Genomic DNA, 25,002 nt, shown 5'->3' on the forward strand with positions numbered 1-25,002 from the left:
TTAACGTAGGTATGCTGGAATAAAGAGATTATTGGTGATTTTACTTTTGATTTTTCTTTAAATTTTTTTTTAAATAACCAGGGAAACTGTGGAACTCAGTAGTAGGAATCCATAAACCATCCTCCTGGTGGGCTGTAAACAACTCCCCATCTCTAGCTGTCTCATTCCAAAATTCCAATTTCCCAGGAAAGCAAGCCTGTTTGGCTAGTTTGGGTCATATTTCTACCCCATGTCATTCAGCCATGACTAGTGTGCAAGTGATACTTGTAGATATTTTCTACTCTTCCACCCGTATGCTGGAGAGGGAGGTGTCACTGTGAGCTGTGTGGCTGACCTAAGAGGTATCTGTTGTGTCTTATTACTTGGTTGCCTTTCCCCATACATACAATGACAAAAATGCCTCCAACCTCTTTGATCCAGCCATTCTAGTACAACTCCTGCACTTACCTTCTTGCTAAGCCCAAAGGCACATCCAGCTGGTAGAAGGAACATCTTGAGGTTATTGTTCTTCTGATCCTGATCTCTGGAAGTAAAATGCCCATTCTTCTTCTAGTTCTGGCACATTCTTATCTAGCTGTGGCTCTTCATAATCCTGCAATCCATGGACTAAATTGTAATAATTACTACCAGTGCACTTTATAAATAATTAGTGGGACCAGGAGTGGCAATAATTGCTACAAAAAGAAAGGAGAAGAAAACAGTGGTAGTTCTTAGGTTAAAAAGGAAAAAAAATAGTGCAATTTTTCAGTCTTCAGATATTCCAGTAATATGTGCAGACTACTCATTCCCACTACTCTTAATGAGGCCATAACTGGTATCTATGACTACCCATTCCAAATTTCCCTGCTTGCAACTAATATCTGATTGGGGCCTTTGCCTACTAGGGTGATTTAAGCCTTTGTTTATAGAAGTCTAAGCCCTTAGTGATCATCAGCATCAAATGTGGAGAAAAACTTTCCCATGGAAGTGGAATGACTGGAAATCAATGGTTATTTGTCCAGTAAATGGTCTCTAATTTACAGATCATGACACTGAAGCATAGAGAGCTTAGAGTAAGTCTTATGTGGCAAAGCTGGAATTTAAACCCATGCTGTCTGGCTCCCGGACATTTCTTCATAGTTATGTTATGCTGCCTTCTGCACTGTTAGTGTGGAGATTGAACATAGGCCTTCCATACCTGGGATTAAGTCATGTCTTGGTTCTTCAACTTTTACTAGCCTTGTGACCAAGAACAAGTTACTTAATTTTTCTAAATTCAGTCTTTTCATCTATAAAATAGACATACCCTTTGTGCATGGCACGATGACTATCATTTAATAAGTAGATTTATAAAAATGGTGGCAGCTATTATTAATTCAATAAAATTTTATTGAGAATTCTGTGGTAGGCACTGCAAATAGAGGAGACATAATTCCTGTGTTCATGGATCTTCTGATAAGAAGGATCTGAACGAAGCCATAAAATGAAGGTGTCAGTGTGTATAGTCCATACATCTGCCTCCTTGCCATGGGTTATGAACACCAAGACTGACACATGGGAACATAATGACAATTGTGAACTAAAGAGGACAGATCAGGAAAGAAAACAAGCCTGGAAAAGCCAAAAGGAAGCAAGACAAGGAACAGGAGTGAAATCAGGAAAACTCCTAAGAGAAAGAATGTCACCTTGTTTTCTTAAGCCTAGCACATAATGTTTGGATTTTACAGGAAAAGTGGAGGGACTTGATCAAGAGATTCTTGTCACAGAACAGGAAGTTAGAGTAGGTGAAATGAGAAATGATCCATGAGAGATCGTGGAGATATTCTGAATACACTATAGAGAGCATGATTAAGGGGAAAGCAGTGAGAACATTTTTCAAAATTATCCTCAAATGCTAATTTGGAGAACAGCCACATTTTGTAATATGAGGCAAGAGATAAAATCAAATTTGTCTCTCAGGAGGGAAAAATAAGCCTCTTTTCAGGCTAAATCCCCCTGCTGCCTGGCTTGTTTTCTTCCCTGTAAATGAGCACTGGGAAAAGAACAGGCTTTAGAGATTCTGCCTGAGTAATTTGCAGACCATTTTCTCAGTAATCACAATGTGGCTCTTTTTTCAGTCAGGCTCACACATAGGATTTAATCCTGGTATTTGATAGCAAGTATTATTTTTAATATCTATCAAATACACCAAAATATGTCTGAAAGTGTCTTAATGGAATGTATGTAGGGGAAGAAAAGTGAGTTACATATATCAATCCTTGGAATGACCTAATATAAAATTCTGCAGATTTACCCTTATAAGCTTGGTTATGTAATTTGACCTAAATCATTGTCATGATTAAGGCCAATATTTACCACAATGAGATAGTATGTTGATTAACTGACCCATTATAGTATTTTCAGGAGCACATAATGGTAAATGTCTTAATTGTGGCTAAATTACAAGCAAAGTGGTTGAGAAAGTCATTGTTCCCAAATAAATCCCAGTTGACAGCATTCACCATCAAACCTATCACTTTTACTAAAGCTAAAAGTAGGCCTCTTGTTTAGATTTAGATCCAAAATATTATCTGTATAATTTTTATTGTTTGGAAGAAAGGGACAACTTAAGCACAAAGTTATATCCATCCTTTACATAGATCCCTTTTTCTTTGTGCCAGCAGCTTTAATTTAAAGGATAACAATCAATTTCAATTTCTGAGGTATAATTATGTTGATTATATTGGAAAAACATGAACCAATACATTTAGCTTTAAGATCTGCCAACTGGTCACATATAGTTTACCCATGTATATAAAATTTGTTGAGCATTTTAAATTTATAAACAATATTTAGCTTCTGAATGATGATAAATGCATACATCTATGCATATATCACCCATAACTAGTTAAGAATATTTTATTGATTCAATGAGCAAAATATGGTCATAAAATATATGACATTACAGCCCAGATGTATAGCAATAAAAAACTTAGATTAGAATATCTCACAAGTCTACATTAGCAATGATACTGTTATAAAATATTTATAACATTTTCTGATTTTAAAAAAAGCCAGAGATTCATTCAATATCTTTCTGGCATCTGAAATGACACCTCTTCACCCTCACACAATTGCTGATAGAAAACGACTCTAGACAAGGTCCCAAGCAACTAGCATAAAAGGAAAATGGTTAGATCTGTGGGGCATCTTTATATTTTCACATTAAAATTCAATGTTATTAAGGCCCAAGTAGATAAATAATAAAAGTGGCATTCAAACTGGGTGTAATAACATGTGCCTGTAGTCCTAGCTACTCAGGAAGATGAGGTAGGAAGATCACTGAGACCAGGAGTTCAAGGTCAGCCTGGGAAACCTAGCAAGACCCCATCTCTTTAAAAAAAAAAAAAGCAGCATGCATAACTAGTGAGGAAAGTATAAATTACACAATAAATGAAGGGGCCATTGGCCAATTGTTTGGAGGGGGAAAATATACCATGTGCCAAAATAAGTTTCTGGTGGATTAAAGATTTTAATATAAAGATTAAACCATAGACTTATGAGAAGAAAATATAGAAAAAAATTTATATAATCTTGTGAGTGGGGATTATATTACATGAACATAAAACAAAGATTGATTTTCAAATGCATAAACTAAAAACTTCTCCAGAAATCACTAAAAAACAGCAAATGCCAAATGGAAAGGGGGAATACAAAGGGACTAAGAGTTAAGAAGTCTTACAAATCAATAAGGAAAAGATAAATAGCCAAGTAGAAAAATGGGCAAAGGACTTCTACCAGTAAATCAGAAAAGAATAAAAAGGATCAATAAAGATAATTTTATTTTGTTTTCATCAATAATCAAAAAGTACAAATCAAAGTAATATTAAAATACCATTTTTGCCTTTCGAATTGTTAAGGATTATTTTAAAAGATAATATCCAGGATTAGAGAAGGTACTACATCTGTTCTGGAGAGCTCTTTGACAAAATATCTGAAAAGTGCATACCTTTACCAGCAATTCCACTTCAAAATAATGCTAAGGAAATATATGTTAAGGAAACAATGATGTGTGTCACAAGATGTTCATTTTAGTGTCTTTCCTCCCTGCCCCTTTCTCTCTCTTTCTTTCCTTATCTTTTTTGGTTTATGTTTGATATTGGTGAAAAATGGAAAAGATTAAAATGTCCAACAAAAAGACTGCTTAACTAAAGTATAGTAAATTCATTCAATAGAACATCCACGATATTCGACCAATAAAAATGACACCATAGTTAATATATTTAAAAAGATGTTCACAATATATTGTTAAGTAAAAAAAAATCAGAATACAGAACAAAATGTACTGTGGGAGCGGCCTCTCTCTCCCTCTCTTCTTACACCCCACGACACCACCCCCAGCCCCACGTATACACATACTGAAAAGGTACCGGAAAGACATAGTAAACCATGGGGAAGGGAGATTACTGGATTGTTAAATGTTCTTTTGCCTGTCTTTCTTTTCTTTTCTTTTCTTTTCTTTTTCTTTCTTTCTTTCTTTTTTTTTTTTTTTTTGAGACCAAGTCTCACTCTGTCTCCCAGACTAGAGTGCAGTGCCGTCATCATAGCTCACTGCAACCTAAACTCCTGGGCTCAAGCGATCCTCCTGCCTCAGCCTCTCAAGTAGCTGGGACTACAGGTGCACACCACCATGCCCAGCTAACTTTTCTATTTTTTTGTAGTGACAGGATCTCGTTCTTGCTCAGGCTAGTCTCGAACTCCTGGCCTCAAGTGATCCTCCCACCTTAGCCTCCCAAAGTGCTAGGATTACAGGCATGAGCCACTGTGCCTGGCCTATTTTCTAACTTTACATCAATGGACAGGACTTATTTTTTTGATAAGCAAAAATTTTCTAAATTTAAACATATGTTACTTAGTATTAGTAGTTGCCTTTTCAAAATATATAAGAATCATCTGTTAGCCTGTTAGTTAAGTATGTTTTAGTTTCAACATCTTGACAATTGTGATGCAAAATTCAGTGGAAAAGTTTGAATCCTAAAATGCTGTAGAATTGGCAGATCATTTTTCATTTCATAAGGTATTACTTATAATCACTATTTTTTATTGTTGCTATGGCAATGTTTTATACACAGGAATGGCTGAGGTTAGGAAATTGTGCCCTGAAAAACATATCAGAATATCAAATATGAAGTAAATAATGGTTTCCTGCTTTAAATATCACAAAGATGTGGGAAGAGGTGGTAAGCAGGAGGCTCTGTGTTACCATGGGGATAATTAAGTTCTCCATGGTGCAGAGCAAACCGACCTCACTCCAGCTTCAGGGTCAATGACTCACTAGCTCAGAGAGAAATCAATAAATATTTAAAGTATATACCTACTATCTGGACGAAGTGATTCTCATTACCCACAGAACGGTAAGCACAAAGTTAAATCCATCCTTTACACAGATCCCTTTTTCTTTGTGCCAACAGCTTTAATTTAAAGGATAACAATCAATTTCAATTTCTGAGGGATAATTATGTTGATTATATTGGAAAAACATGAACCAATACATTTAGCTTTAAGATCTGCCAACTGGTCACATACAGTTTACCCATGTATATAAAACTTGTTTATATGCCCATGTATATAAAATGGTATTTGTAAAATATTATTTATTCGGACAAATTAAGCAAATCCAATCTAAATCAGTATTTTTAAACATTGTAGTTGGGGAGTCTTTAAGGTACATCAGAAAACAAATTCACTCCAGAAACTATTATGTACAGATTAAGAATTGATATGAATACTAATTAAAATCATTAAACCAAAATAAAAAACACTTCTAGTGCTTCAATTATTTTTTAAAATAGCATTTCTTAAAACAATCCCCAAGGTAGTCTTGTAATTTGTTCATTGTAAGGATCTATGTTATTCTGGGGCCAATCAAGGGAGTAACAGTCTAGGTGGGGAGCCAAGATAGTCATTCATCAATCCATTCATTCAGTAAAATGTATTGAGAAATTACTATGTGCCGAGCAATGTGCTGGGCACTAAGCATTAAATGATACCTAAAATATGGCTCCTGCCCTCAAAAAGCTCACATTTAGAAGGAGAGCTAGATGTGTAAGTAAATCACACATATTTTAGGCTAATCTCAGTGACTGCTACATCCACTGCTCCTAGCAGAATTTCTCTGGCCAAGGCCCCCGATGAATAAGCAGCTGAGTGGCCATGTTCTGCACAGAGTGACCAACCTACCTCTTTTCCCTACCTGCTTTCCCTGCCAGAGCTGAGGAAAAAGTCTTGGCCCAAAAGTTTCTCCCAAGAGAGGGGTACAGGTAGTGATCTCTTAAAGAGATCACTAAGAGTTCCCACATGGAATACAGAGAGTGAGTAAGTAGGTAGTAGGAGCTGAAGTTGAAGCTGAAAGGATTCATAGAGATAGACCATTTGTTATAAGTCTTCAGTAGACCAAAGTTATGAGAAAGCAAAAGCCCTGCAGTACATAAACAGGGGAGGTGCTGAGGAGTTGGTCTGAGGGAGGAGAAATGAAGAGAATCATGGTTACTGTCATGGTGGAGGATTAATGAACTGCAACTGGAAAAGGGTCAATGATATGACCCAGTTCTTAGGGCTGTCTCTATTCCTGAATGTTTAATATAAGACAATTCTTATCATATAGCATTAGGATAATAAAAAATTCAAATTTCATAGACTTCCGTTTCAGCATTGAGAAACTAATGGACTCACCCTCCCACAATAAATAATGCTGAAACTGGATAAAATAAGCAGAAACAACTGTTTTCAGACATTGGACAATAGATAAGCACAGAGCTGTGTTCCTTGAGAGAACGGGAACAAAGAAGGTGTTAATTACAGCAAATGAACATTACTTCACAAGCAAAGAAAATATTAAACATCTATTTAGAAATAGTGTGCCTGAATCCTTAATAATCACTTCATTTCTAGAGTAATCTAGATATAATCTAGAAGCTCTCATGTGTGATCCAACATCAATGTATGATGATAGCATATCAGTGTAATATTATTTTAAGCTTCCACAAGCAACCACAGGAGAGAAATAGTTAACATTGGGCCCACTGAAATACTGAGGGAGTTACTTTTATAAAAATTAGGCTGTAGTCTCCATAATGGATTATACAGCTAATTTAACTCTCTAGAAATCTACCTATAATCTTACAAAATATTTACAGATAATCAGCTTCAAGTTCAGACTTGGAAATAAACAAAAGAACTCCACAGTACTTGCTTAAATCTACATAGGTCAATAACATACCTGAAATTTGGTAGCTTGCTGTGAGCGAAGACACGCTGTGCGTTAACACTGAAGGAACTGCTGTGAAGAGGAAGGGCAGAACGATTAGCACTGAAACCACTGCACTTCTATAACGAAGGAAAATTTTCTTCAGGCAGATGTGAATAATATTTATTAACAAATGAAATACTGGACCATGTAAGTGCAGGATACATCATTTTGGCTGTTATGGACTACATAAGTCATACATAAACTGCTCATCATACAACACTAATTAGTACTCCAAAGTGCCTTACTATTACTAATAAAAGATGTATTAACCCCACTGTGCTATTAAGATACAAGGTGAGATTCTGTAGCAAAGAGATATCTCATGCAATAGATCATAGGTAAGTGCTTCAGGCTGCTGGCAGGGTTCTGCTCTGTGAAGCTATTCAGGGTCCCAAGTGCTTTGAATCTTTTTGTTTTGCCATTCCCTAGGGTGTTGTCCTCATTTACATGGTCAGTTGGGTTTGAGTTCCAGTCTGTGTGAAGGGAGAGAGAGAGACATTGAAGGGCAGCAGTTTCCTTTTTAAAGGAAACATCACTTAGTTTATGTAAGTGTTGTGGAAGTAGGGCATCTTACAATCCAATGGTAAGAATTTAATTTCACCACACTTAGTGGTAAGGGAAGCTGGGACATGTAGTCAGCTTGGGCAGCCATGTACCCAGCTAAAATTCAATTATTATGGAAAAAGGGGAGAATGGATTTGGGGGACAAGTAGTCATCTGCTTCACTGATATGTAGACATACGCTACTGGTGGAGGTGAACTAGGTTCAGTTTTCTGGAAGGAATTTTGTCAATAGGCATCAAAAGCCAGAACAATGTACCCAGTCTTCAACTTAAGAGGAATTTATCCTAAGAAAATAAAATATGCATGAAGATTTAGTTATAAGGATGCTCATTTCAGAGTTATGTTAATAGCCGAAAAACTGAAAACTGTCTAAATATTTACCTCATTCCTTACTGTGGAGGAGAGCCATATGTGTCCATGGATACCAAGTGACAACATCACCACAGTTACTGGGCCAAGAACCATAATCCCTGAATGTTTATAGGTCACCATTGCATGCTTTATCTGTAGCATCAGATGTTGAGTGCCTGCTATGTGCCTTACCCTGTTCTAGAATTTTGACATACCTTATTTCATTTAATCAATCCTGCAAGGCAGGTGTAAATATATCAATAAATAGAGGCTCAGAGAGTTTAAGGAACTACTTTAAGGTCAAACAGCAAGTAAGTGATGTGATTAGATTTCAATTAAGTTCTGTCCAGTTCTTCCTGCGGTGCTTCATACATCTTTCTCATTTGTCTTGCCTTCCAGGATTGACGAGTGGAGCACGTTGCTAAGGAAAAAGCAGTGTGCACATCGCAGGGTGACCCCGGAGGAACAACCGCCTCGCCAGAGGGGTTTGTGGGGAGAACATCCAGCCCTCAGGATTCATCAGGGTGTTTATGATTACAACTACTAGAAACCAACTTGAACTATTTTAGGTAGAAAAGGAGAAATTAGGGCTGGGTGTGGTGGCTCATGTCTATAATGCTAGCACTTTGGGAAGTTGAGGCAGGAGGATCATTTGAGCCCAGGAATTCGAGATCAGCCTGAGTAACATAGCAAGACTTCATCTCTACAAAAAAAAAAAAAAAAGAAGAAGAAGAAGAAGAAAAAGAGAGAAAAGAAAAGGAGAAATTATAAGAAAATTGGGCTGGGCGTGGTGGCTCATACTTATAATCCTAGCACCCTGGGAGGCTGAGGCAGGAGGATAGCTTGAGTTCAGGAGTAGGAGACCATCCTGACCAAGAGTGAGACTTCATCTCTACAAAAAATACAAAAATGAGTCGGGCATGGTGGTGCATGCCTGTAGTCCCAGCTACTTGGGAGGCTGAGGCAGGAGGGTCGAATGATCCCAAGAGTTTGAAGTTGCAGTGAGCTATGATGACAGCACTGTACTCTAGCCCAGGTGACAGAGACAGACTGTGTCTCAAAAAAAATAAAAAAAAAAAATAGAAGTGTCTCATTGAGTCAAAGCAGGAATATAAGCAGCCAAGCATCAGACGGGCTGGCACTGGAAAGGAAAGTTCAGCAGGAACTCAGAGAGAGAGCTTGCTTTATTTCTCATTTCATTTTTTCCCTCAGCATCTGGTTTCTCAGTTATTGGAGCCATATGGCAGCTGGCAGCTGGCAGGCCACAGCGTCCATGTTTACTTTTTACAGTTCCAACCACATGGAAAGACTCATTCTCTGCTCTCATCCCCACTTCCAAATTCCCTGGGAAGGGACTCTGCTCAGCTGAGTCAGCAGCCTATCCCCCCCACACCCCCCACCCCGGTCCAGTCACTGTGACCAGAGGGGGCCTGGGGAATGTTGCATACAATTCTGCCGTAGGTGAGGGGACCAGTTAAGGAGTTCATCGTGATCCATAAAGATGTTCCAAAATGTATATGCAGGACAGTTCTCCAGGTGGCGTTGGAGGGAACCAGTGTTCCCCAACTTCTTGCTGTACTTATGAAGAATAACTATAGAATGTGCTGGGGATGCAATATCATTCGACAGGGACGAACTGCCTGAGACAGCCCGTGCCTTGTTCCTGTCCTTCCTAGAGAATGTAACATCTTGAGTCAGGGAAAACTGCCCTAGACAGCCTGAGCTTTTTTCCTCTCTCCCCTGGGAGCAGGGTGTTCTTCCAAGATTTGCCCAGTGGTCATGTTGTTCCTGAGGTATATAGCCCTAAGCTATATAACCTATGGCAGGCTGCCTTTCGGGGTCCTGTAAGTGGGTACAAGTGGGGCATACACAGTCAAGTCCCCATCTTCCCCAGGCAGCTGCCTTGAACCTTGGGGAACTGGCTCACGATGGATCCTAGGCTTCTTTTGTCTCTTGCTGCCTATCTGTAAGTAATAAATCTGCTTCGTATAACTTGTATGGATGTGTTCTGTCTAACCAGTCACAGGCAATTGGTAAAACTGCAGCCCAGGATGCAGTGGGTAAAAGCGTTTGGACTGGGGGTTGGCCTAGTGATGATCTTTGCTGTCCTCCATGCAATGGGAGTCCTCCCGCGGGCTTGGTTATCATGAAACTGCTTCACACTGCCCGCTCCATGAGAGCAGTGCTATAGATCTCGTGGATCCTGGCAGGAATGATACTCCTCCCTTGAGGAAAGCAAATGCACTGAGAGGCAGTCAGGGGAATCTGCAGTTACACAGATGTACTTTCTCGACACATCTCTTGACCTTGAAGGTCAGACTAAAAGGGAATTGAGAGAAGTACTGATATTTTATTTATCTGTGACAACATTTCCTATAAAAATAAGCAGTTATCTTTCTCTACAAATAATAATGATCAAGTTTTTATCAAAAGAATTGATTTCACCCCCTTTACATCTTGCTCAACTGATTTGGTGGTAACAAATTTAAATGCTTATAAATGGGCTGATTCAAATAATGTGTTCACTAATAATACAAAAGTATATTCTGATATTTGCAGTACCACTTATTGAGAAGTAGTAAGAGTTCGTTTGTTATTTTCCTCAGAAACATCTGCATATTAGCCAAAGATTACACTGGAAGAAAGAGAAGGACAGAAAAGACTCAGTCAGGGACAAAGCTGGGATAGCACTTCCAATATATAAAAATAAGTCCAGTCCTTTTTTTGTAAATCTCAAAAGTATTCTATTTGGAAATTATACATACATAATTCATTTTGAAAATTATACCACCAATTAAGAGCATGTATGGCCTAAATGGGTAAAGGCATAAACTGATAAAATCTTAAAACCTTAAGCTGCTGTAACCTGGAAGGAAACTTAATAGTGTTACAGAAAATGGCAGCCATTTCCTGTCCAATGGGGAGAGAGAGTTTTCAGCTTAGACTCTACAGATGGTCCCCAATTTAGGATGGTTTGATTTAGGATTTTTTGACTTTACAATGATGCAAAAGCAAAACACATTCAGTAGAAACTGTACGGTGAGTACCCATACAACCATTCTGCTTTTCACTTTCAGTACAGTATTAAATAAATTACATGAGATATTCGCCACTTTATTATAAAATAGGCTTTGTCTTAGATGATTTGATCCAACTGTAGGCTAATGTAAGTGTTCTGAGCATGTTTAAGGTAGGCTAGGCTAAGCTATGATGTTCGGTAGCTTAGGTGTAGTAAGTGCATTTTTGATTTACAATATTTTCAACCTACGATGAGTTTATTGGGACATAGCCCCATCTTAAATTGAGGAACATCTGTAATTTGTAAATTATTCTTTTTACATAAAAAGAGAAGAGTTTAAAAGACCCTTCCCCTCATGACACTATGGGAAGAATACCTTGGAGAGAGAGACAATGGCTAGACCCCAACAATAGGCAGAAGGCATTTTTCAGAGAGAATTAAATCCTACTTAGCAGTGCCACTGTTAAAGACTTGGTACATAAGGTAAAATTTAGGTTTCAGTTTAAATGTCCCTTCCTCCAGGAAGCCTTTTCTCAATCCTTTGAACTAAGTTTAAAGCTCCTGCTCTGAACTTCCGCAGCGTTGCCAGATTGTTTGAAATATACTTATACTAATTAATACATTATACATTATGTATCTGAAATTCAAATTTAACTGAGCATCCTTTATACTTCATCTTTTATTTTGTAAGCACCTACCCCATTTCGATGTGATTGCTTACATAAAAGAGTATATAAGAGTATAAGGGATTATTTCTATCTGGCTTACATTTGTTTCTCTAAGGCGTGGCATGGTGCTGGTCACATAATAGACACTTAAAGATTTGTGGAATGAAAGAAAAAATGATTGCAACATTTAAGTAGAGAATAAGCATTTTTGTAGATGGTTTTAAATCTCAGATTCAACAAGGTAAACTTCTTCAGGTGGAACATCTTGAGATAAAAAGAGAAGATTATATAGAATCTGGATTTGATTAATGCAAGAAAAGAAGACATCATATTAGACTAGCTGAGAAGTAAGTCCCTAGCTTTGCTGGCTTCTCATTGAGGAAAAATATAGAACTTCCACCACTGAGTATTAGTCATGGTTTGTTGATACATTCTAGAATTTTACTGAAATTAACTGTCCAATGAATTGTTTATAGTTCTTATTCCATAGTGGAGACTCAGACTTTTTCAGCTATTCCCAATCACTGTTGTTATAAAAGGCCCTCCTGATATTGTATTATGTAATAGTATGTGAACAGAGGTGGCTAAATTGGACACACCTTAATTGAATCTTGTAATTGGGATTCTGCAGCCCAGAGTCAGAAGAACAGGGAAGCAGCCTCCTTATTTCAGTTTGGTGTGCTACACATTTCACTTGCAAGAGAAGAATGCCTGGCTGTTTCCCAGTTCTCTGGGTGGAGGTTGGAGCCAAATGCATTGCTTCTGATTCTTATGAGAATTTTTTTAGTATATTTACACATCATGTAATTTCAGGCACTCAAACTTTATGTTGTTCTCTCTCCCTAAACAGAACTTCCTTTCATCTCTGGTTAAAGTCAACTCTTTAACTACTACCTGCCCACATTCTCAAGCTGAACATGTAACCATGCTCACTGGACCCACTTTAAATACATATCCCTCAGTGCTGCCCACAGCCAGACTACGTTTCCTTAGTCCATTCACCCTTCCACTGCTTTATGCCTTTTCTTTCCTCAGACCTTCGATACCTCCTCCCAATCCTCATTCTCAGCAGATGATCTTGCTTCCTATTTCACTGTAAAAGGAGAAGCCGTCAGAAGGAAACTGGCACAAAAAGGAGAACCCACAATGTTCTTTTGGGGCCTCTTCATTCATTGCGCCTCTACCAGAACTCTTACTAGACCTCTGGCCATTTTGGCTCTAATTTTTTGGGTCAAAGAAGAAAAGTAATGGAGAACAATGAAAATAATAATATGTTTGTTGTATTTGTAGTTTATTTCAAATAGCTGATGTAGTACCCATGCTTATATTTTTCTAACAGTGTTTGCAGACTATAAGTAGATAGTGCTTTCATTTAAAAATATGGCAGAATTCATCTACTTTCATCTACTTCAATTCTGACCGGCCTCAGAGCCCTGACTAAGAGGGCTGCGAAGGTCAACCCATATGTCATCCTAGAACTACCAGATAGTCTCCTTTCTAATAGAAGATAGTCTATTAATGTTCATTTGGGTAATGGCTTTCAGACTTTTTGTTGTTATTGTTGTTTATTTTTTACAATAAGAAATATATGTTTTACATCAAGTCATAGTACACACATACACACACACACACACACATAATCACATATATGACTGAAACAAGTTTCACTAGACCATACTTATCTTTACAATACGCAGTGATAAGTCAAAGCCCATAGTTTGGAAAATACTACATTAAAGAATAATTAGAGGGGGCATATATTCGGAGCAACTTGAATCTCTGTCTCCCAGGCTGCAGTCCTCAACCTTGGCCCAAATAAACTCTCTACTTACATTTGAAAAAAAAAGAATAATTAAAGATGTTAATAGACAAAATCTTTAAGATTCCATGGAACACTAGGTGAACATTAATCTGGAACACTCTCAACTACAACCCCTCACACACACACACACACACACACACACACACACACACACACACACAAAGGAGTGGTCACATGCATGATTAGCTGCTTGGCTAAGAATAAATGACTCATATGACTATTTGTCTATGTGGTAAAAAGTAAAGCTGATGTCAGAACAAGTAAGGCAAAATCAATTAGGGAAAGGGAAACAGCTCCTCCCTATTGTTCTTTTTTGTTCCAGCATAAACACCACTATCCAAATAGCCTCAGCATTGCAAAGAGCTGAAAATTAAGCCCTGAATTGGGGTAAAGGACTAGATGGATTAGATGACTTCTAAATTACTTTTAAATCATAAGACTTTATTCCCAGTGTTACAGCCCTTTTAGAATTTGTCTAGTAGGTTTTCCGGTCCTTGCTGGAAAGGACCGGAAAACCAAAAATAAAAAAGACTTTGTTCCCTCAACAAATATTTACTGATTGCTTAATATGTGCCAGGCACCATGCCAAGAGATGGGGACCCAACGGTGAATAAGACAAACAATGCTGATGCCTTCAGAATGCTAACATTTCAGCTAGCCAGACAGACAAATAGAATGTGTGAATGTTATGAAGGCAGTAAAGTCCAATGATAGAGAATAATGGGGGTAACCTATTCTTATCTATTATCATTATTAATTACTACTATTACTATTACAGTAGGAGCGAGGAATCTATTCTGTGTCCAATGGGCAGCCATCATAAAGATTTAAACAAGGAAGTGATATGACCCAGTTTTGAAAGAACACTGGATATTGTGTGGAGACTGTGTTGGAGGTGGGAACAGTAGAAGTATGAAAATTGTTTTAGGAGTTCAGGCAAAACATGATAGGGGCTTGGATTATGGTGGTGACAAACTCTAAAATCCTATTTTATTTGCAATTAATAACAATAAAAAGTACAATAAAAAGTACTTCTTAATATTAACTTGAAAGTCTTACTTATTTTGTTTCCAAAGCATACATTTTTTCCCATCTTTGCTAAATAATTTAAATCCAAGGGCCCCCCACTCTGTGTGTGTGTGTGTGTGTGTGTGTGTGTGTGTGTGTGTGTGTAGAGTGGTAGTGGTGGCGGCCTTTAGTATCCCAGAGCTCTCTAATCATGAGGGTGTAGGAGTTGGTTGGAGGATAGGATGACTGGTATAAGTTGAGACTAGTGGAAAGAAGAGGCTGATGCCAAGTTGCTGTGCAGAATAAGGCAGAGGCACATCCTGTAGCTCCCTGGGAATTCTGTCAAGCTTGAGAAAGTGCTAGAGATTCTGTGTGGACAAGGCTCACCTTGGTTGAGTAGGGGAAAAGAAAGATATATAACATAAACTACAAGTTAACTTTGGAAAGTCTGAGATATCAGAATAAGAGAGTATTATTTGCATGAGAGTCTCAAAGCCTCCCGGAGGAAATGATGTAAGAATTTGGAACTGATAGTCAATCTCCTAAATTACCATGATAATATTTCCTAAACCAAACAAGAAGAGACTTTTCTAGCCATTTTGGGGGAAAGTGAATGGGGCTGGCTGGGAGGGCAGGAAATTCACCTTAAGGTTGCAGAAAACTAAGAGATGTGGCTAGTCTTAGGACACCAGGAGTCTGCATGGGAGGAATTGTTTGTTATGATACAGATCAATGTTTCTCTGGCCTAGTCTATGAGAAAACTTGCTTTAAGTCCTTAACAAAGGACTGAAGAAAAGCTGAAAGAAAAAGTCTGCCTCTTGGAAGCTTACACTGAGTCAGCTTAAGGGCTAGTTTACAGCTAAGAGAGCTGAAGAAGAAAGGGGGGTAGGGGCCAGGCAGGGTGGCTCACGCCTGTAATCCTACCGCTCTAGGAGGCCAAGGTGAGAGGACTGCTTAAGCTCCGGAGTTCGAGACCAGCCTGAGCAAGAGTGAGACCCGGTCTCTACTAAAATTAGAAAAATTAGCTGGGCATCATGGCGCACGCCTGTAGTCCCAACTACTTGGGCGGCTGAGGCAGGAGGATCTCTTGAGCCCAAGAGTTTGAGGTTGTAGTGAGCTGCAGTGATGCCACTGCACTCAGGAACCCCTTTCCCCACCAATCGCAAAGTTGATAACTTTGAGCACAGCACCAGCAGGAACAGGGGAAAAACTGGTGCAGAGTCCTGGCTGGAGCCTTGGCACAAGGCTGATCCTGGAGCAACAAGAAGAAAGCTCCTAGGTCTGTGAGGCCACTAGAGACCCATTAAAATGAAAGAAACCTCAAAAGTTGGGTGTCCTTATCAAGAAACCAGGGTGGGAACTTAAGAGCCAAATACCAGTGGTCTTGTCATCCGCATACTACAAAGCCTCAAGTTATAGTCTGGGAAAAGGAAGGTTACATTTGGTGGGTCGGAGTAGCAATTGCTGCGTCCCAAAGCAAACTGTGGAATCTTTGGCATTTCACAAGAAGTAATTAAACCAATATTTTGTTTAGAAATAGTTTACATCTAGATATGTCTGGAGATGAGGAAATAGATCAGGGTAACCTCCAGCCCCTAGGCTATTCAACACGAGAGAACAAACCATAGACACACATTCAGAGCGATATTGCATTCTTTCCTCCCACACATATGGGAGAACAATGCTAAAAATAAGCTCTCTAATCAAGATTTTAGATCAGGAGCAGGCTGAAAGAGGTCTGAGCAACATTTCATTTCTTAGAGCTCTTGGCGAGCTCTTGGCAAGAGACTTGTTCTTAAAAACCCTTTTTTCGGCTAGGCGCAGCGACCTGCGAGGGTTTACTTGGCTGCTGACCAGTGACTGCTGCATGGCCGTGTCCACGGTGGCTCTTCAGCCACACTCGTAAATAGCATATAGGTTTTTGCAAAAAGGCAAGTCGAAAGCCCCCATGAAGTTTTTAACATCAAGTTTTGATATCATGTGGAAACATATTTGACTCTCTGAAAGTCTTAGGAATGAATCATACATGTTGCCTTCCCCTTTTGGAATAGACTAGAACTGGTTCAGCGTGTCTAGCAGGTTGGTCTGGCTTCCAAAAGCTGTTTTGTTATGTATATATGTACATTTCTCCAAGGAGAAATAATTAACCATGCTTTCACCTGTCAGAAGTAGTTCTTTATTTAATTACTTTTCGTTATTATAATAAATTCACATCTAGTTCACAGCAATATTCTAGAGAAGTGGTATATATAAGCCAATCAAAACCAAGTAACCAAAATGTGTTATAAAAGTCCTTTTAAGAAAATACCATTAAAAAGTTGACTAAGAAAATTAATTTTGCAGTGCAGCTATACCTTGAATAGAACTTATTGTTCGAATGTAGAAAATGGCGAACACAGGTAAGAAAATGTACCTATTTAATTTTTGCAAACGCATAGATTTTGCTGATGGGAAAGAGAGATAGAAGCATGGATATAAAAGCATTAATTTATACTTGCGAAACACCTAGACTTTATTGATGGGAAACAGAGCTATGTGGCTATGGATACATGGAAGTACTTGCTAAGGCGGTGATGAAGGGCCATGAGGAAAGAAAACATTGGCATTTGCACTTTTCTGGGTCTTGAACCTGTATTGTCAGGAGCAAATATAGAAGATCCTTTAAAGAGAGGGAGGAAAGCAAAACAAAAACAGTGGATTAAGATAAATCAATTCCAGGGCAAGAGTGTAAAAGAAAGCCAATGTTACCTAAAAGGGTAAAAATTCAAATTCTTTCTTCCATGAAATCACTTTTGAAGAAATGTTAGAATTGAAACAAAAAACTCTCAACTAATGATTTTTTAAAAACACAACTTTTGACAGTCTAGAATGATTCATTACACTTCTGAAAAACCTGTTCCACCTGTTTCTCACTGTCAGCCAAACACTTTTATGTTCCAAATCACAGAGAAAAAGAGTTTTCCTTCCCCTGCTTCCCATCTTCTCTAAACCTCCTTGCAGAAGAAAGAAATAGCCAATTTAAACAAACATTTACTGTGTATCTATATATATTTTTTTGTATGTGTGTATCTATATTTTGTGGTCTACGTTGTTCAAGGTACTGGAGAATCAGCTGTGAATAAGACAGACAGGAATAGCGCCCCCAAGGAGTTTATGTTCTAGTGAGGAATGACAGGCAATAAACAAAGAAATGAATAAGAACTTAAGGTACTGATAAATATTATTAAGAAGCTATAATTGGGTAGTGTGAGGAAGATGACCTAGGGAGATGTGATATTACTTTAGCTGTGGTGGTCAGGGAAGGCCTCTTTGAGAAAGTGACATCTGAGTCACTTTTTATCACCTAAATGATAAAAAGGAGGAAGTACATGAAGATCCAGAGGAGCTCTTCAAGCAGAATGAGCAATAGGCGGGATGGCCCGAGACATGAACAAGTTTTGTGCATTCATGGGACAGAAGGAAGGTCAGAGTGGATGGAGCTCATTGAACAAGGGGATGAGTTGGGGGAAATGACGCCAGAAGGCAGACAGGGCAAGATTTGGAGAGCCTCATAGACCCTGATGAGAAGTTTGTAGATTATTCTGATTGCAATGGGAAGTCTTTAGAGCATTTGAAGCGGGGAATTTATGTTCTTTGATTTACACTTTAGAAAGATTACTCTGGCTGCTACAAGGATGGAGGAAGGGCTATGGGGGAGCAGCAGGGAGATCAGTGAGAGGTGATGGTGGCATCAACTTAGATGAGAAGAGATGGAAAGAAGTAGTTAGGTTCAGGATATATTCTGGAAGTTGGAGCCAATGGGACCTATTGATGAATTGGAGGTAGACACTGATAGAATAAATGTGCTGCGTAAGGAACAGAGAAGGGCCAAGGATGGCTCCTAGTTATGTGTCCTGAGCAACTGAGTGTATACTTGTGTCAATTATTGGGAAAGGGAAGGCTAAGGGAAAGCAGACATGGGGTGGGGTAGAAATCCAACAGCTTGGGTTTGGCCGTGTTAAATTTGAGATACTTATTAGACAGACATTCAAGTGGATATGTTGAGTAGGTAGTTGGATGTACAAGACTGGAGCTCAGGCAAGAGGTTGGGACTAGAGATATAAACTTGAAAGGCATCAATATATAAAGTTCTTTGAAGCAAAAGGACTAGATGAGATCACCTAGGGAGACAGTGTATAGAGAGAAATGCTGAAGACAGAGCTCCGAATACTCCAACATTTAGCAGTGGTCTCTCTTCATGTCCAAGGCAAGTCTTTTATATGTTCTCTGATCTTATACAATCCACCCCTCTATAGCAGATTAAAAATGACTATATGCTGGGTACAGTGGCATGTGTCTATAGTCCCATACTGGGTACAGTGGTGTGCACCTGTAGTCCCAGCTGTTTGGGAGGCTAAGATAGGAGGATCACTTAGGTCCAGGAGTTTGAGATCGGCCTGGGCAACATAGCCAGACCCTATTTCAAAAATAAATAAATAAATAAAAATGACTTTACATTTTTGACACTCCTCTTACCAAGAGGTGACATGCTAATACCCCCGCTCACTTTGAATCTGGGCTGAGTCAGTAAGGCCAGTGACTTGTTTGACCGAAAGAATTAATCAGAAGTGACATTCTGGGATCTAAGAGACGAGGTCATAGGAGCCTTACAGGTTTTGCCCAGGACACTTGGAACATTCTCTCTGGAAGCCTGAACCATCATGTAAGGCAGCTAGTCACCCTGAGACTTCCCTGGAAAGATCACCATAGGTGCTCTCATTGACATTCTCAGCTGAGACCAACCTTCCAGTCACTTCTGCCAAGACATCAGGCATGTAAATGAAGCAATCTTGATCTTTCCAGACTAACTCATCTACCAGCAAATCTGGCAAATAACCAAATATAATATCATGGTTGTTAAGTTTGGTGTATTTATTATGTAGCAATAGAAACTGAAACATCTTCCTTCTTTCTTTGGGACCTTATTTTACAATCTATCACATATTAGGTCTTATTTCTTCTACCAAACTGTAGATTTGTATCTATTAATCATTCCTCCCTCCTGCCTCCCCTTCCTGGGCTCTGGTAACCACCAATCCACTACTCTCTATCTTCATGAGAGCCACATTTTTAGCTCCCAAATATGAGTGATAACATGCAGTATTTGTCTTTCTTGTGCCTGGCTTGCTTCACTTAACACAATGACCTCTAGTTCCATCTATATTGCTGCAAATGACAGGATTTCATTGTTTTCTGTGGCTATACAATATTCCATTGTGTATATATACAACATTTTCTTTACCCATTCATCCACTGATGTACATTTGGGATTAATTCTATATTTTAGCTATTGTCAATAGTGCTGCAATAAACATGGGAGTGCAAATATCTCTTTGATATATTGATTTAATTTCTTTTGTATATATACCAAGTAGTGAAATTGCTGGATCATATGGTGGTTCTATTTTCAGTTTTTTGAGGAACCTCCATACTGTTCTGCATAGTGGTTGCACTAATTTACATTCCCACCAACAGTGTATGAGGGTTCCCCTTTCTCCACATCCTCACTAGCATTCATTATTGTCTGTCTTTTTGATAAAAGCCATTTTAACTGGGGTGAGATGATATCTCATTGTAGTTTTGATTTGCATTTCTCTGATGACTAATGATATTGAGCATTTTTGCATATACTTATTGGTCATTTGTATGTCTTCTTTTGAGAAATGTCTATTCAGATCCTTTGTCTATTTTTAATCAGATTATTCGATTTTTTTCCTATTGAATTGTTGGAGCTCCTTATATATTCCAGTTATTAATCCTTTGTCAGACAGGTAGTTTGCAAATATTTCCTCCTGTTCTGTGGGTTGTCTCTTCACTTTGTTGATTCCTTTGCTGTGCAGATGCTTTTTAGCTTAATGTGATCCCATTTGTCCAATTTTGCTTTGGTTACCTGTGCTTTGAGGGTATTACTCAAGAAATCCTTGCCCAGAACAATGTCCTGAAGTGTTTCCCCAATGTTTTCTTTTAGTAGTTTCATAGTTTCAGGTCTTAGATTGAAGTCTTTAACCCACTTTGATTTGATGTTTGTATGTACTGAGAGATAGGGGTCTAGTTTCATTCTTCTGCATATGGTCATCTAGTTTTCCCAATACTGTTTATTGAAGAGATGGTCCTTTCCTCATTATATTAGGTCATTAAATGTCCGGTTTCAAATCAAAAATGTAGTTTATTATATCTCAAACAAGAAAGAGAACAATTAATCAAAGTAGGCACCTAAAGAATTGACACAGTTTTGCCATCTTAACAGTAGCTTGTTTATGCCAGTAGCAAAGAAGCCTGGAGAGTGAGCGGCAATGAGACATTTTCCACAGCTTGTTGAGAATTGAGTATTTTTGCTTGCAAGACGTGGTCCAAAGCCTGGAAGAAGTGGTAGTCAGTTGGTGCAAGGTCTGGTGAATACAGTGGATGACAGAGAGTTTCCAAGTCCAGCTTGTACAGTTTGAGCAGCGTTGTTTTTTGTGAAGTGTGGTCTTGCAAGTGGATTGGCCTGCCTTTGTTGACCAATCTTGGCTGCTTAATTGCAAGCATCCTCACCATATCATCCACCTGGTTGCAGTAGACATCGCTGTAACTGACTGACCAGGTTTCATGAAGCGGTAGTGCGTAATACCAGCGCTGGACCACCAAACAGATACCATTAGCTTTTCTGGATGAATATTTGGTTTTGGACTGTGTTTCAGCATTTCGTCTTTATCCAACCATTGTACCAAATGCTTGCGATCATCAAAAAAAATCCATTTTTCATCACACATAACAATATGATGTAGAAATGGTTCACCTTTAGGTCACGATGGCAAAGAAAGGCAAGCTTCCAGACGATTTCTCTTCTGATGCTTGTTTAATTCATCTATCTAGCTTTTTCACCTTGCCCATTTGTTTCAAATGGTCCAATATTGTTGGAATAGTAATGTCAAACCTTGCTGCTAATTCACGTGTAGGTTGAGATGGATTCAATTCCACTACAGCTTTCAGCTCATCATTATCCACCTGGGTCTCAGGTCACCCATGTGGCTCATTTTCAGGATTAAAATCGTCAAAATGGAACTTCTTAAATCATCGATGTACTGTGCATTATTAGCCATATCCTTCCCAAACACTTCGTTGATATTTCAAGCTGTCTGTGCTATATTGGTTCCATGACAGAACTCATATTTGAAAATAACATGAATTTTTGACTTATCCATGGTTTCACAAAAATTGCTCTAAAAAAAGTTAGAAAGATAATTACAAGCCAATGTATGTGTTTGAAAGACTGAGGATGTACCTTCACAATAAAAATAAAACTAGAAGTGTCAAAGTAAAATATCACAGATATCAACTGTTAAACTTAGTAAGTAAAGAAATCAGACAATTCATACTTAATAACCTAAATGTGTTGCCAGCACCTTTGTTGAAAATCATTTAGTTGGAAATGCATGGATTTATATCCGAGTTCTCTATTCTATTCCATTGGTCTATGTGTCTGTTTTTATGCAAGTACAGGATGATTTGGTTACTGTAGCTTTGTAGTATATTTTAAAGTCAGGTAGTATGATGACTCCAGCTTTTCTCTTCTTGCTCAGGATTGCTTTGGCTATTTGGGGTCTTTTATGGTGCCATATAAATTTTTGGATTTTTAAAAATTTCTGTGAAAAATGTCATTGGTATTTTGATAAGGATTGCACTGAATCTATAAGTTGTTTTGCATAGTTTAACAATATTATTTCTTTCAATCCATGAGCATGGAATATCTTTCCTTTTCTGGTGTCCTCTTCAATTTCTTTCATCAGTGTTTTATAGTTGTTCTTGTATAGATCTTTCACTTCTTTGATTAAATTTATTCCTAGGTATTTTATGTTCTTTGTAGCTATTGTAAATGGGATTACTTTTATAATTTCTTTTCCCGATTTTTGTTGCTGGTGTATATAAACACTACTGATTTTTGTATGTTGGTTTTCTATCCTGCAACTTTATTGAATTCATTTATCAGTTAGAACAATTTTTGGTGGAATCTTTTAAGTTTTTCCAAATATAAGATCATATTTTCTAATCTTATATTCAACAAGGATAATTTGATTTCTTCCTTTCCAATTTGGATGCCCTTTATTTCTTTCTTTTGTCTAACTGCTATAGTCAGGACTTTCAGGATTATACTAAAAAAAAGTGGTAAAAGTGGGCATCATGGTCTTGCTCTAGTTCTAGGAGGAAAGGCTTTCAATTTTTCTCCATTCAGTATGATATTAGCTGTGGGTTTGTCATCTATGGCTTTTATTATTTTGAGATACCTCTTTTCAATGCCCAGTTTTTGGAGGGTTTTTATCATGAAGAGATGTTGAATTTTTTTTAGCAAATATTAAAATGATCATATGGTTTTTGTTTGTGGTTCTGTTAATGTGATGTTTATTGACTTGCACATATTGAACCATCATTGCATCCCTGGGATGAATCCTACTTAATCATGGTGGAAAATCTTTTTAATGTGTTCTTGAATTCGGTTTGCTAGTATTTCACTGAGGATTTCTGCATCTATATTCATCAGGGATATTGGCCTGTAGTTTTTGTTTATGTTGGGTCCTTGTCTGATTTTGGTATTGGGGTAATGCTGGCCTGGTAGAATGAGTTAGGAAGTATTCCCTACTCTTCAATTTTTTAAAATAGTTTGAATAGAATTGGTATAAGTTCTCCTTTAAACGTTTGGTAGAATTCAGTAGTGAATTCATCAGGTCCTTGGCTTTTCTTTCATGGGAGACTTTTTGTTATTGCTTTGATCTCCTTACTTGTTATTGGTCTGTTCAAGTTTTCTATTTCTTCATGGGTCAGTCGTGATCAGTTGTATGTGTCCAGGAATTTACCTATTTCTTCTAGTTTTTCTAATTTGTTGGCATATAGTTGCTCATAACAGTCTCTAATGATCCTTTGGATTTCTGCAGTATCAGTTGTAATGTCCCCTTTTTCATTTCTAAGATAATTTATTTGGTACTTCTCTCTTTTTTTCTTGGTCTGGCTAAAGGTGTATCTATTTTGTTTGTTTTCAAACAATAAACTTTTTGTTTCATTGATCTATTGTATTTTTTTGTTTAAATTTCATTTATTTCTACTCTGATGTTTATTATTTATTTTCTTCTATGAAGTTTGGGTTTGGTTTGCTCTTGTTTTTCTAGTTTTTTGAGATGCATCACTAGGTTGTTTATTTGAAGCTTTTCTACCTTTTTGATGTAGGCATTTATTGCTATAAATTTTTCTCTTATTACTATTTTTGATGTATCTCATAGGTTTTGATATGTTGTGTTTTCATTTTCATTTCTTTCAAGAAATTTGTAAATTTCCTTCTTAATCTTTTCATTGACTCACTGGTCAATCAGGAGCATATTGCTTAATTTCCATGTGTTTGTATATTTTCCAACGTTCCTCTTGTTATTGATTCCTAGTTTTATTCCATTGTGGTCAGGAAAAATATTTGGTACGATTTCAATTTTTTTAAATTTTTTGAAACTTGTTTTGTGGCCTACCACATGATCTATCCTTGAAAATGACCGATGAGCTGAGAAGAAGGTGAATGCTACAGCTGTTGGATAAAATGTTCTATAAATAATCTATTAGGTCCATTTGGTCTGTAGTATAGATTAAGCCCAATGTTTCACTGTTGATTTTCCAGTGCTGAAAGTGGATTGTTGAGGTCTCCAATGATTATTGTATTGAGGTCTATCTCTCTCTTTAGCTCTGATAATATTTGCTTTATATATCTGGGTGCTACAGTGTTGGGTGTACATATATTTAGAATTGTTATATCCTCTTGCTGAATTTACTCCTTTATCATTATATAATGACCTTTTTTGTCTCTTTTTACAGTGTTTGTCTTGATATCTATTTTATCTGATACAAGTATAGCTACTTCTGCTCTTTTTTTGTTTTCCATTTGCATGGATATCTTTTTCCATCTCTTTATTTTCAGTCTATGTTTGTCTTTATAGGTGAAGTATATTGCTTACAGACAACATACAGTTGGCTCTTGTTATTTATCCATTCAACCAGACTATGTCTTTTGATTGGAGAGTTTAGTCCATTCACATTCAAAATTATTATTGCTAAGTAAGGACTTACTGCTGCCATGTTGTTATTTGATTTCTGGTTTTGTGGTCCCCTTTTTCTTCCTTTCTTCCTGCCTTCCTTTGCTAAAAGTGATTTTCTCTGGTAGTGTGTATTGATTTCTTGATTTTCATTTTTTGTGTATCTGCTGTGGTTTTTTGATTTGAGATTGCCATGAGGCTTGCCAAAAACATTTTAT

General features: G+C 37.7%; 1 protein-coding gene across 1 annotated transcript in view; it reads right to left on the reverse strand.

Moving 5' to 3' along the window:
• Window positions 1-499: 499 nt before the first annotated feature.
• Window positions 500-25,002, reverse strand: part of CCDC18 (coiled-coil domain containing 18) — a 166,668-nt gene continuing 142,165 nt past the window's right edge. Inside the window, exon 28 of the mRNA XM_012661015.1 lies at window positions 500-592. Within this exon, the coding sequence (XP_012516469.1) occupies window positions 500-592 (93 nt within the window). The remainder of the gene's footprint in view (window positions 593-25,002) is intronic.

Source organism: Propithecus coquereli, unplaced genomic scaffold (genome assembly GCF_000956105.1).
Source record: "Propithecus coquereli isolate 6110/MARCELLA unplaced genomic scaffold, Pcoq_1.0 Scaffold7, whole genome shotgun sequence".
NCBI classification, from domain to species: Eukaryota; Metazoa; Chordata; class Mammalia; order Primates; family Indriidae; genus Propithecus; species Propithecus coquereli.